General features: G+C 37.6%; 1 protein-coding gene across 2 annotated transcripts in view; it reads left to right on the top strand.

Annotated features, from left to right (window-relative positions):
• Nucleotides 1-12,673, top strand: part of UTP20 (UTP20 small subunit processome component) — a 101,888-nt gene that overhangs the window by 37,968 nt on the left and 51,247 nt on the right. For both annotated transcript variants that reach the window (XM_064590741.1, XM_064590740.1), the window contains exons 23-27: nt 574-664; nt 1,673-1,758; nt 2,331-2,456; nt 6,471-6,637; nt 8,367-8,575. In XM_064590741.1, coding sequence (XP_064446811.1) covers nt 574-664; nt 1,673-1,758; nt 2,331-2,456; nt 6,471-6,637; nt 8,367-8,575 — 679 coding nt within the window. The remainder of the gene's footprint in view (nt 1-573; nt 665-1,672; nt 1,759-2,330; nt 2,457-6,470; nt 6,638-8,366; nt 8,576-12,673) is intronic.

Genomic DNA, 12,673 nt, shown 5'->3' with positions numbered 1-12,673 from the left:
TTTGTGTAATTAACAGTGAAGCTATAGTCAAGGTGTTTGACATACTTGTCAGAAAGACTAAAATTGGTGGGTACTGTGATCGTAAGAAAATCTCTGGGGATGGAATGCCTGGGTGGCTAAGTCGGTTAAGTATCTGCCTTCAGTTCAGGTCATGATCTCAGGGTCCTGGGATCGAGCCCTGCATTGAGTTCCCTGCTCAGCAGAGTCTGTTTCTCCCTCCCCCTCTGCCCCTCCTCCCCCGCTCATGCTCTCTCTCTCATGCTCTCTCTCTCTCAAATAAATAAATAAAATTTTCAAAAAAAAGAAAAAACCTCTGGGGGTGCCTGGGTGGCTCAGTTGCTTGAGTGTCCAACTCTTCATTTCAGCTCAGGTCATGATCTCAGGCTTGTGAGATCGAGCCCTGCACTGGGCTCCACACTGGGTGTCACGCCTGCTTGGGATTCTCTCTCTCCCTCTCCCTGTGCCCCCCACCCACCCACATGCATGTGCTCGCTGTCTCTAAAAAGAAAAAAAGAAAATCTCTGTTCTTTAATTCTGTAATACCTTATGGTTTTTGTTTTTTGTTTTTTTTAGGCAGTTAATTGCTCATTTGCAAGTTTTCTCTAAGTTTTCAAATCCACGAGCCTTATATCTAGAATCTAAATTATATGAGCTGTATCTTCAGGTAAGTAAAATAAATTCTTGCCACTGCACTTCTTTGTGAGTTTTCTCTGTTCATCAAAATAACTTTTAGGTTTTTAATAATTGTTGATGAATAGGGCCCATGTCTACATTTTAAGTACAGTTTTAAAAATTTAATAATTACTTTCTGTGTCCTGAGAAATAGATTTAAACTGTACTAATATTGTTAATTTTAAAGACATTTTGAGTGACTAAACATTGATCAGCTGTATTAACAGTGGGGGTTGTGCCAAAAAAAAGGTAACTACTTTTTACTTCTAGGTAAGTTAGCCTTACAGAGTGCTGGGATTTCAGGATCTATTACACTGAGTGAAAGCTGGATAGTTGGAATAAGAATCTCTCAGTCACAATATATGATCTTCAGTTACAGAAAAGATTGCAGAAAAAATTTGATGTCAGAAGCAGAGTAAGCACTGGACGTCATTCTAAGCCATCTGGGGATACAAAATTTCCTTTTTTCATTTGGATGTTTTTTAGGTGGAACTTCTATGATTTCAGCAGAATTTATCCTCATTCTGCCCCGTAATTCAGATACAGTTTGTTTATAAAGCAAGAGCTCAAAACTGCAGGAAGCAAAATTCTTAACTAACTGATCTGAGAGGCTCTGTGCCAGGTCTTCTTTCCTGGAATCTTATGATTGCCATTACTTTCACAGTGTTGGGAGCTTTCGCTCATCATGGGACCAGCCCCGCTGGTATAAACCCAAATTTATGAAGGGATTTGGCCTTGACCAAAAGACTAACAGACCCGAGGGTCTGGCATGTGGGATTCAGGGGTCAGAGTTTTGTTTCCACTTTGTTCATTGCACGTATTCTATTTGTGCTATACCTCCAGGAAGATATAAGGCTGTTGTCAGCAACCAGGTTTAACCCACATCTAAAAATTTAGATTGTAAGAAATCTAATGTAGCAAATTAACACAAGTAAATTACTATCCCATGGTGTGTGTATATGTAACTTCATTAACTTATTTTATAAAATATTATTCTTAGTTGTTGCTACATCAAGATCAAATGGTGCAAAAAATAACCCTGGATTGTATAATGACATATAGACATCCACATATCCTCCCTTACAGGTAAGTTATTTGAAACTAAAGAAATGCGCTTTCTTTGGCTGGTTTTTAACTTTCTACATGAGAGCCTCTTCTAAAATAAATTTATGAAGGCCTGGAAATTTCCCTTTTCTTCTATAATCATAATGCTATTTTCAGGTAAGAAAGGAAAATTGGAAGTATATTTGTGTATTAAGAATACTTCTCCATAGATAATAAGGTAGGAAAGAGACAACTAATTGATAAGTATATGTTGGGAAGGTTATATCATTTCTTGTTGCTTCAGTAATGTCAAAATCTTAGTGGTTACTTAGGGAATCATAATGATCACTCTCTATAAGAACTGAAGAAAGCTTTTATATTAATCTCTTTTAAACAGCTGAATTGTTGACTAAGTCTTAATTCCTCATAATCACTTTTACCTTTTAAAATTTGAAAACCTGTCATTTTGTGAAAATTTTCCTTTATCGATGTCAACCACAATGTAGATATTCTTAGTTCCTAGTTCAGTCATACAAATTACTGTACTATATTGCACTTCTTTAAAGTACCATTGATTTTTAAGTGATGATTTGTGCTATATTCCATTTTTAAAGGGAAAACTTACAAAGATTGCTTGAAGACAGAAGCTTTAAGGAAGAGATAGTGCATTTTAGCATTTCTGAAGATAATACAGTAGTGAAAACAGCCCACCGAGCAGATCTGTTTCCTATTCTGATGAGGTATTTACACTGTTTAAAATTGATTTTTTTAAAAGTTGATCACAAAAACAATTATGAATATACTATTACGATTCTTTCAGTGATTATAATGGAGTATTTCATTTTTTATTTTATTTTGATCTTTTTTCTTAATTGAACCTTTTGGGGAAATCAAATTGTTATAGAGACTTATTTTAAAATATTTTGTCCCTGGGGCACCTGGGTGGCTCAGTTGTTAAGCGTCTGCCTTCGGCTCAAGTCATGATCCCAAGGTCCTGGGATCGAGTCCCGCATCGGGCTCCCTGCTCTGCGGGAAGCCTGCTTCTTCCTCTCCCACTCCCCTTGCTTGAGTTCCTTCTTTCGCTGTGTCTCTCTCTGTCAAATAAATAAATAAAATCTAAAAAAAAAAAAATTTTGTCCCTAACATAAGGAAAGATCTTGCCAGGGAGTTATTTTAATAATAATGTTAAAATTGAATCCTCTATTCCTCTAAGTTTTATTATTGAGAAATAGTACAAATAATTCATTGGGTATATAACTATGAGATATAAAAGCTATTGATTCTTTTTTTTTTTTTAAGATTTTATTTATTTATCAGAGAGAGAGAGAGAGAGAGACAGAGTCAGGCAGAGGGAGAAGCAGGCTCCTTGCTGAGCAAGGAGCCCGCTGTGGGACTCGATCCCAGGACCCTGGGATCATGACCTGAGGCGAAGGCAGAGGCTTAACCGACTGAGCCACCCAGGCGTCCCAAAGCTATTGATTCTTGTTGTTGATTATTTAACCATCCACATTACAAACCTTTCTTATTAGTTTTAATTGTTTTTATTGGATTTTCTTAGTTGAAAAAGTAGTAGTCAATAAGAGTCATCAAAGTGTTAGTCTCCTGGGGCGCCTGGGTGGCTCAGTCGTTAAGCGTCTGCCTTCGGCTCAGGTCATGATCCCAGGGTTCTGGGATCGAGCCCCGCGTCGGGCTCCCTGCTCTGTGGGGAGTCTGCTTCTCCCTCTCCCACTCCCCCTGCTTGTGTTCCCTCTCTCGCTGTCTCTCTCTCTGTCAAATAAATAAATAAAATCTTTAAAAAAAGAAGTGTTAGTCTCCTGTTTTAAAAAAACCCTTTGAGGGAGCGCCTGGGTGGCTCAGTCAGTTAAGCTTCTGCCTTCGGCTCGGGTCATCATCCCAGGATCCTGGGATCGAGTCCCAAGTCGGACTCCCTGCTCAGTGGGGAGCCTGCTTCTCCCTCTCTCTCTGCCCCTCCCCCATGCTCTTTCTCCCTCTCTCTCTCAAGTAAATAAAATCTTTAAAAAAAAAAAAGGAGGGGCGCCTGGGTGGCTGTCGTTAAGCGTCTGCCTTCGGCTCAGGTCATGATCCCAGGGTCCTGGGATCGAGCCCCGCCTCGGGCTCCCTGTTTGGCGGGAAGCCTGCTTCTCCTTCTCCCTCTCCCACTCCCGCTGCTTGTGTTCCCTCTCTCGCTGTGTCTCTCTCTGTCAAATAAATCAATAAAATCTTTAAAAAAAAAAATTAAAAAATAAAAAAAAAAGGAAAGGAAAAAAACCCTTGAGGTTCCATTTTACTGGGAATAAAGTAGAAAGTCCTTATTCCTCCTGCAAGGGCCTGGTATGACCTAGCTGCACACTGCCTGTCCAACCCACCACCCATTCACCGCCCCGCGCAGAGCCCACTTCCATGTCAGTGGACCTGCTCTTCCCTGTGCTTTGAACACATGACCACTAGCTCTTCTTTTTCACTTAGTCTCCTCTCAAATGTCATATTGTCAGGATGCCTTCCTTGATCGCCTTATGTAAAATCACACCTTCCTCTCATCACCTGGTAGTCTCCTACCTTGCTTTATTTTTCCTCACAATCGTCTGACATAGCCTCCTACTTATCACTCTTCTCCCCTGCCAGAAGGTAAACTTCATGGCCTGTAGAAAATGTTAGTCAAATTAATTTTGCGTTCTTTTATGATTAAAAAAAGCCCTCTTTTTTTTCTGTTTTTTAATTTACGTATTACCTACACAGCATAGAAGAATTAACAGTGGTGGTAGTGTTTGTGATTATCCCTGTCTTGCTAGTGGATTTAACAGTAATGCTTGTAGAGCAGCCCTTTTTAAAATTTGGTCTGCTCCTTCTTGGCAGGGGCTGTCACTGAGATGCTTTCGGGGGGTCCCCGAGGTTAGAACTTTTTTAATACTACTACTAAGACATTACCTTTTAGCACCGTGCCCACCGTGTTGACAACACAAAAAACAACGGTGGGTAAAACTGTGGGTGCCTTAGCACTAACCAGGACAGTGGCTCCGAACTGTACGGGGCATTCTTCATTGTCGCACACCTGGAGTTTAAAAAAAGAAAAAAAGCTAGTTTCGTTTAATGTTCTTGGTAAGTCTTAAGCCTCGAGTACTTGTCTTCTTATTGTTTTATATGGTGAAGTGGGAAGTGCGTGTAAAGCACTCCACCTGAATCCAAGTTCTCTCATGGAGTGGCGTGTTTTCCAAATAATGGATGCAAGTTACAGAATCATTCATGGCTAAAGATCCATTCAAAGTGCAAGATAGACAGATGGACTTTAATGTATCAGAGATCACAAAGCCTATTAATAAGGCTTCAGATTCTACATTGCAACTAGCCTTTAACTTGTTGAGGTTTGCTGTCGTATCAAAGTGGGATATCCACAAGGATCTCAAAAGAATTACCTGAAGGCTTACAAAATACTTTTTCCTTTCTCCAGCTCCATATCTGTTTAAGGCTGGATTTTCTTCAACTATAATATACTGCAAATGATTGAATGCAGAAGCAGATGGGAAAATCCAGTTATCTTCTAATAAGCAAAACAATAAATGTGAAAAAAAGAAAGTAAAACATGCCTCTAGACTCACTAATTTTTGGTGGGGGAGAGATTTGGAAAATAAAATTATTTTTCATTAAAATTGTTATTTACATTAACTCATTTTAATTTCTGCCAAGATAAATATCAATAGATAAAACTCACATGCACAAAAGCTCTTTGGGGACCTCAAAAATGTTTAAGAATATAAAGGGGTCCTAATATCGAAAAGTTTAAAAACCACTGTGTTTCAGTTTCGAATGTAAAAGCACTAACATTTATTATAAATTAACATTTGCCATACTAAGAAAGTAAGTCCTATCACTAGATTGTTTAGTATTTTATCAGTAATGGATATTGAATTTTATTAGAATGCCTGTTAAGCATGTATTAAAATGATTATATTAACTTTTCCTATGAGCCGTTGATCTATATCAATCCAATAGGCTTTGCTAGTGATTCTTTCTTGCATTCCTGGGATAAATCCTTATTTGGCTTTAATATTGTTTTAATGCAGCACTGGATACTATATTTAGAAATGGGTTTTATGTTTATAAGCAAGATTGGTATATAATTTTATAATTTTATTTTTGTTCCTCAACCCATCTCAACCTTCATAAATGAGAAAGGACTGTTCCTTCTTTCTCTTAGCTATGAAACTTTATAGCATGGGAATTAGTTTTCCTTGAAATTCATCTGAAGAACTGTATGGGTTCCATGTTTACTCATGATTACTGTTCTATCCAGGTTTTCTTCTTAAGTTCCTTTTGCTTATTTGTTTTGTTCTGTTTCCTTTTCCAGAGAATTACCCATTTAATTGAAGTCTTTCCAGTTTCCTTATTTTAGTTAGAGTTGTATTCACTTACTTGCTTTTAATCTATGTATTCTCATTTTCATTTTCATTTGGCTTGCGTATTTTACTGTTTTCTTCCTCCTACAAAGAGCCACCTTTCGGCTTTTATCGTTATTATTTCTTTGTTCCTGCTTCCCTCAGCCTTGTTTTTTTTGTTTTGTTTTGTTTTGTTGTTGTTATTTTTTGTTTTGTTCTAAATTTTCTATGTTAAATATCTAATTTCTATTTTCATCCTTCCTTGTTTTATAATATAACCTTTTAAGTCTGTTGAATTGCTATTCTAGCCTCTTAGGAAAACAAAATGACTGGTATGTTTTAGGATTAATGTGCAAACAAAATAATATTCTTTTGACTTATTAGAATTTTGTATGGCCGAATGAAGAATAAGACTGGCAGTAAAACTCAGGGGAAAGCCGCTTCAGGCACCCGCATGTCCATTGTCCTGAGGTTCCTCGCTGGGACCCAACCGGAGGAGATCCAGATATTCTTAGACCTGTTGTTTGAACCTGTGAAGCACTTCAAGAACGGTAGCTCTCAACTTCCTGCTACTCTGAATTTGTATTGTCTGCTGTAGACTTCAGATGTCTCAGGCTAGGTTTCCCATGCTCTTAGACATCTTTCTAATGGGATTGTTCCTTCCAATCTCATTGGTGGCCTTTAAGGTTTGATTGAATTAGGTGGAGCTCACAGTTGATCCTGGCGATTATCATCATCCATGGGTCAGTAAGCCCCTGAGTAGAAAATGTGTATTTTGGGGGGTGCCTGGGTGGCTCAGTTGGTGGAGCATATGACTCTTGAGCTTGAGGTTGTAAGTTTGAGGCCCACATTAAGTGTAGAGATTACTTAAAAAAAATAAAATAAGAAAGAAAAGAAAAGTATGTTTTTGCTGTTGTTGTGCATTTAGGCCATTTGAAAAATGGTACTTACCCAGATACAATGAATAGGTTTCTCCTTAGAAACTTAGGGCATGCTGAGAAATTAATTTTAATTGTCTTAGTATTTATTCATTCACTGAGTCATTCATCTATTGAGTAAAGACTTGTTGAATACCTCCTGTGCCCTGGATACTTTTGAAAATAGAAAAGTAAATATTTATGCTCTCAACGTCACCATCTAAACTAAGTGGATATAATAGGTATATCCAGTGAGCTGAAATGCTCTATGGTCTGTTCTCTGGTATGTAATGTTGGTAATTAATAATAATAATAGCTAACATTTACTCCATGCCAGACGTTATGATGGACCCTTTTACATACAGTTCAGTTGATCCTTAAAACAACCACCTGAGGTATCATTACTTGACTATTCCCATTTTACCAATGAGGAAACTGAGGCCTAGAGAGTTTACTATTTTGCTTATGACCACTCAGCTAGAAAATAGTAGATCTTTCTGATGGTAGAATCTCTGCTCTCACCCCATAATCGCTTTGCTTTAGGCAACACAGGTATTTATTTGCATGGTAATGTGTTGTATGAAATTTTGTATTGTTTCTATGATAATGGATTCACCTGTTAAAATGTTTTCATTCAGTGTAATATTGCCCTGCAAAGGAAGTTGGCTCTGATGAAGGAAGACAAAGGCTTTTGTTTAGTGAAACAGCTTCCACTGTAAGAGGATAGCTATAAATGATACTCTTTTTGGATGGACCATTTAGGTGTATGAATTAGCAAGTTCATGATTTCATACCAGTTGGTTTGAAGTAAAGCTCATGCAATAACAATTCAAGTCTTTTAAGTAAATTATGAAATCAATTTGGTGCCTGTTTATAAAAGACTGTTCTTTTATTTATTCACCAGGGGTGGCAAGAGAAAACATTTGATCCTCAGCATTCAAGAAGCTTCTAGTGTAGCAGGCAGGACACTTTCTATGAAACTGCTCAAGTCAACATAGACAGTGAAAGCTGAGAGTGAGAAAAATGTATGGGAAGTTGTTAGGTGGAACAAAAGACTATTGCTATTTCAGGTTTTGGGGAATAGTATAAGTAGGATGAGAATGGGGCTTAGAGACTTAATTCTGGCACAAGTTTCTCCTTTATTCTCAGTTTCCTCATCTATAGTGTCATAATAGTAAAACCTATCATGCCTAGTTCATTGAATATTTGGTAAGAGAATCAGGAGAAAATACATTAGGAAAGTACATTATCATCTGTAAATCATTGGAACAGTAGAAAATATTCTATAATTGAGGGAATTGACAAAAGGAAGCTGTAATTAGAGAGTAATATTTCCTTTTACATGATATCTCTGTTTCACTAGGAGAATGTCATTCTGCAGTCATTCAAGCAGTAGAAGATTTGGATCTGTCTAAAGTTCTTCCTTTAGGTCGTCAGCATGGTATCTTAAATAGCCTTGATATAGTATTGAAGAACATCGGTCATCTGATCAGTGCATACTTACCAAAGATTTTGCAGATATTGCTGTGCATGACAGCAACTGCATCACACATCCTTGACCAGCGAGAAAAGGTGAGAGACATTCACTGTAGTTGCTTTCTTCTTGGGCTAAAGCATTTTACTTGGGAAATTGGTTGGGACCTGAATATCTAACAGTCTTCACTGTCTTAAATATTTATATGTAGTTGGAGGATGCAAATTACAGGTGACCCTTGAATAACATGGGTTTAAACTGTGTGGGTCCACTTACAAATGGGATTTTTTTCTCGATAAATACAGTGTAGCACCATAAAGTACTTTCTCTTCCTAATGATTTTCTTAATAACCTTTTCTCTAGCTGACCTTATTATAAAGTAAGAGTACATTATATAATACATAAAACATACAAAGTACGTGTTATTTGACTGTTTATGGTATCAGTAAGGCTTCCAGTCAACAGTAAGCTATTAGTAGTTAAGATTTTGGGAAGTCAAAAGTTATACAGGGATTTTTGACTGTGCAGGGGATCAATGCCCCTGACCCCTGTGTTGTTCAAGGGTCAGCTGTATGTCACTTGTATATTTTAAAGAGGTTTTAAATAATAGGGTGTGAGTTAGTTCTATATACATCTCAAACTAAAATCAGGGTTAGTTGAGCTGATTTCAAGAGCCTCGAGGTATAGGACATCTTCCAACTCTATCAAGAATGGTTGGAGAATGAAGAGAATACGGTTAGCATCATCCTTGTTATTTTGAGATAAGAGTTGCCCAGAGGTCTTTTACAAGTAAATTCTTGCCTACTATGAGTGCAATGTTTTGAATAAGGATAAGTAGCAAGACCCAGCATTGAGCTAACTGCCAGAGGCTTTACAAGATGGTGCTCAGTAAATATTTTCTGAATTAAAGACTATATATTTATGTTCTGTTGAAACAAGTATGTGGGCGTGAGTACACTCTTTGGAAAGCTTAGGGAAACTTAATGTCTTTATGGACTTAATGTCTTTATGGACTAGAGAACAGTCCCACTAAAGGCTTCTTAGTGGGACTTGAAGTGAAGATCTAGACTCAGATTTTTGCTGTTGATTCTCAGTAAATGATAAATGGCCACAGTTTTAATTGGGCTAAAATCTGTTTCCTTTGATTTGTGGATATGCCTGGTGAACTGCCTCTCAGATATGGTCATGATAACTAAAAATGGACAGCCAGAATTTTATGCTGTTTTTTGGGCTACACATGGATATAAGTCTGCTTTAGTGATAAAATAATATTCTCTGATTACCAAGCTCCAGGGATTTAGAACACGCCTTCTATTTTGTTAGACACCATTTTCTTTATTCTTTCATTCATTCCTTCAACAAATATTAATTGAGCCCCTGCTATGTGACAGGCACTGTTGTAAGCACCAGAGATGGAGCAGTGAACAAGGCAAACAAAAATTGCTGTCCATTTATTGATTCAGTAAATACTTATTTCACATCTACCAGATATCATTCTAGGTAGGGAATGAGACAGATAAGGACTCAGTATCATGGGAGAAAAAGAATAAATAAATAAATACACAAATAGTTAGAATAACGTCAGTTGGTGGTGAGACCTGAGAGGGAAGTAAATGAGAACCTCTGCAGATGTCTGTGTAGCTTTCTCCTCTCCAGTACTCTGCCTGTTCATTCTTCCCAAGCCACACTACTCTGTCTCCTCATCTTGGGAGGATGACTGGCCTGTGCCTGGACTCTTCCTTCTCCCACTAATCCCTGAAACTCCAAGCAGGAATCTGGGGGACGTATAGGACTCACCTCATCTGTTTACCCTCTCAGGGCTTACTGCCCTTTGCTGCCCACTGTCTAGTATCTGAAAATCATTGTCTCACAGATTCTCTTCAGTTTTTTAGTTGCTTGAGAAGGAAGGCCAAATCGAGTCCCTGTTGATCCATCTTGAACAGACGTGGAAGAACCATGAGAAAGGAACAGGCAGAGAACAGTCCTCTGACTAACACAAGGCTAGGAACAGCTCATGCTCCCAAACGCCAGAGCAGAAACTTCATAATACCCAAGGCACCAGGAAGAGTCCTAGGCAGGGGAGTGCCTCAGTAGTAGTGGAACCAGATTAGCTCTGGAATAAAGACTGCCCTAGCAACACCTAACAAAGCTTACAAAGCTCATGCTTTTCCCAAGTAAATTAATTACATCTGAGAACAAGACTCAAAAGCTTTCAAATGATTTAAATGAAAACAAAATTCAGTGTCTGACATCCAGTCAAGTTTTACCAGGCATGCCAAGAAGGATGAAAATTTTACTCATAATAAGGAAAAAAACCAATCAATAGAAGCAGATGCAGCAGTGGCACAGATGATAGAATTAGCCAAAAACTTAAAACAGCTATTAGGAATACACTCCATATATTCACAAAAGTAGAGGAAAACATGAGCATGTTGAGGAGAGACATGAAGACATGAGGAATTTAAAATAAATTGAGGGGACATGATAAGAAGTGACCACACTGTTAGGATGGCCAGTGTCCTAAGGAGGTAATATTTGAACTCCTCTATCTACCCAGCTGTGGGAAGAACATTTCAGGCAGAGAAAATGGCTAGTAGTGCAAAGTCCCTGAGGTAGAGCAGTTTTGACATATTCTAAGAACAGACAGAAGGGCAAGATGGCTAGAGCACAAGGAGGGAGAAGAATCATAAGGTCGAGAGGTAGGTAGGGCCTCATGGGCTCTGAGATGGATGCACTCTGAAGTGTACTGGGAAAACTGGAGAAGTTTGAAGCCAGGGAGTGAGTGATAAGGTCTGTTTGATGTTTTTAAAATTTCACTCTGATTACTTTGTGAAAAAGAGGCTTATGGAGGGCCAACAGTGGAAGCTGAAGACAGGTCTTGGAAAATTCTTTATGTTATATGAGAGCTTCATGGCCATAGGGAGAATTCTGTGAGAATTTTCATTTATGCCTTATAGTGAGTGATAGTGACTTTATCTATACTTGTATATATTAAATCATGAAAGGTTAGAGATTTTATAAACTCTGTAAAAGTTCTGACTTTTTGGTTAACTTAGAAGTTACTCAGTAATGCAGCCTTACTCCTGAGTCAATAATCAGTAACTCAAAAGATCATTTATGCAATTTCATAGATCATTAGTGAGGTGCTAAGCTTTTTGATAGTTTGGAGTTTTTTAAAAAATTCTTGGACAAGTTCAAAGAATTCCTTGAGGTACTATAGTGAATTACTGCACAATAATACTGCTTAAGTAAGTTAAACTTCTACATTTGTGTATTTGAGCTAAGTTATACATTTACAAGGCATTGACTGAAGTGTATATCATGAGGTTTATTTTAGTTTGATTTTATTATTTTGGAACATTTAAACAACAGGGTGACTTTTAAATGTACATGAAATTCAGTCAAATGGACTATTCCTCTAGGAACTAAAGTCTACAATTTTCTTCATGATGTTGTGACCATAAAACTTGATGTTCATTATATTAGAGTTTTGTGTTGTCTTCATAAATTTCAGGGTGGTTTTTGGATTTTGATGTAGGTCACTAAGGTCACATGTAAAAATAAGTTGCTGCTTACATATCCAGAGACCACAGTATATTAATCAAATGGAAAAACAATTAGGGGTTGCACTTTAGCTCATTTGTTTGGTTTTTACAACATTCCTTTAAGATCCACTAGAAATTCTGCCTCTTCCATGAAGCTTTTCCCTTTTCAAATTTATAATTCCTCCCATATTGGATATCTTTGGCATTTTCAGTCTATCATGTAATTTAATACATTTTCCTTCAGTGAGATTTTAAACTGAGGTCAGACCTATGGCTGTCATGCCATTGGACTCATTGGTGGCGGCTCAATAAATTATTCTGCTCTGAACCTGAAGAAACTGGCCACGTATTTGTGATTTTGTAACCCGCAGGGAAGGAGATGCCAGTAGAAGTAGCAGAGTCTGTTATGAAAGAAGTTTGCTGTTAATTCAGACATCCACCCACTCCAGCCTTTATGCTCTAAACAGACAAATTTTTATTTTTTTCCAAATTGCATTTTTCTTTGAGCTATATATTTTGAGATCTTCTCATGCCTTGATTCAGTTGCCTCATTCTCTTATACTATGTGAGGTATTCTACTATATAGAGACACCATAAATTCTTTAACTAGTGTCCTAGACTAATTTTAATAAGAATAATTGAAAACTCGGG

Source organism: Mirounga angustirostris, unplaced genomic scaffold, assembly GCF_029215605.1.
Source record: "Mirounga angustirostris isolate CCGP_5_RB_7025 unplaced genomic scaffold, mMirAng1.0.hap1 SCAF_5, whole genome shotgun sequence".
Lineage (NCBI taxonomy): Eukaryota > Metazoa > Chordata > Mammalia > Carnivora > Phocidae > Mirounga > Mirounga angustirostris.
The sequence above is the reverse complement of the archived record's forward strand: the minus strand, read 5'-3'. Positions and strand labels throughout refer to the sequence as shown.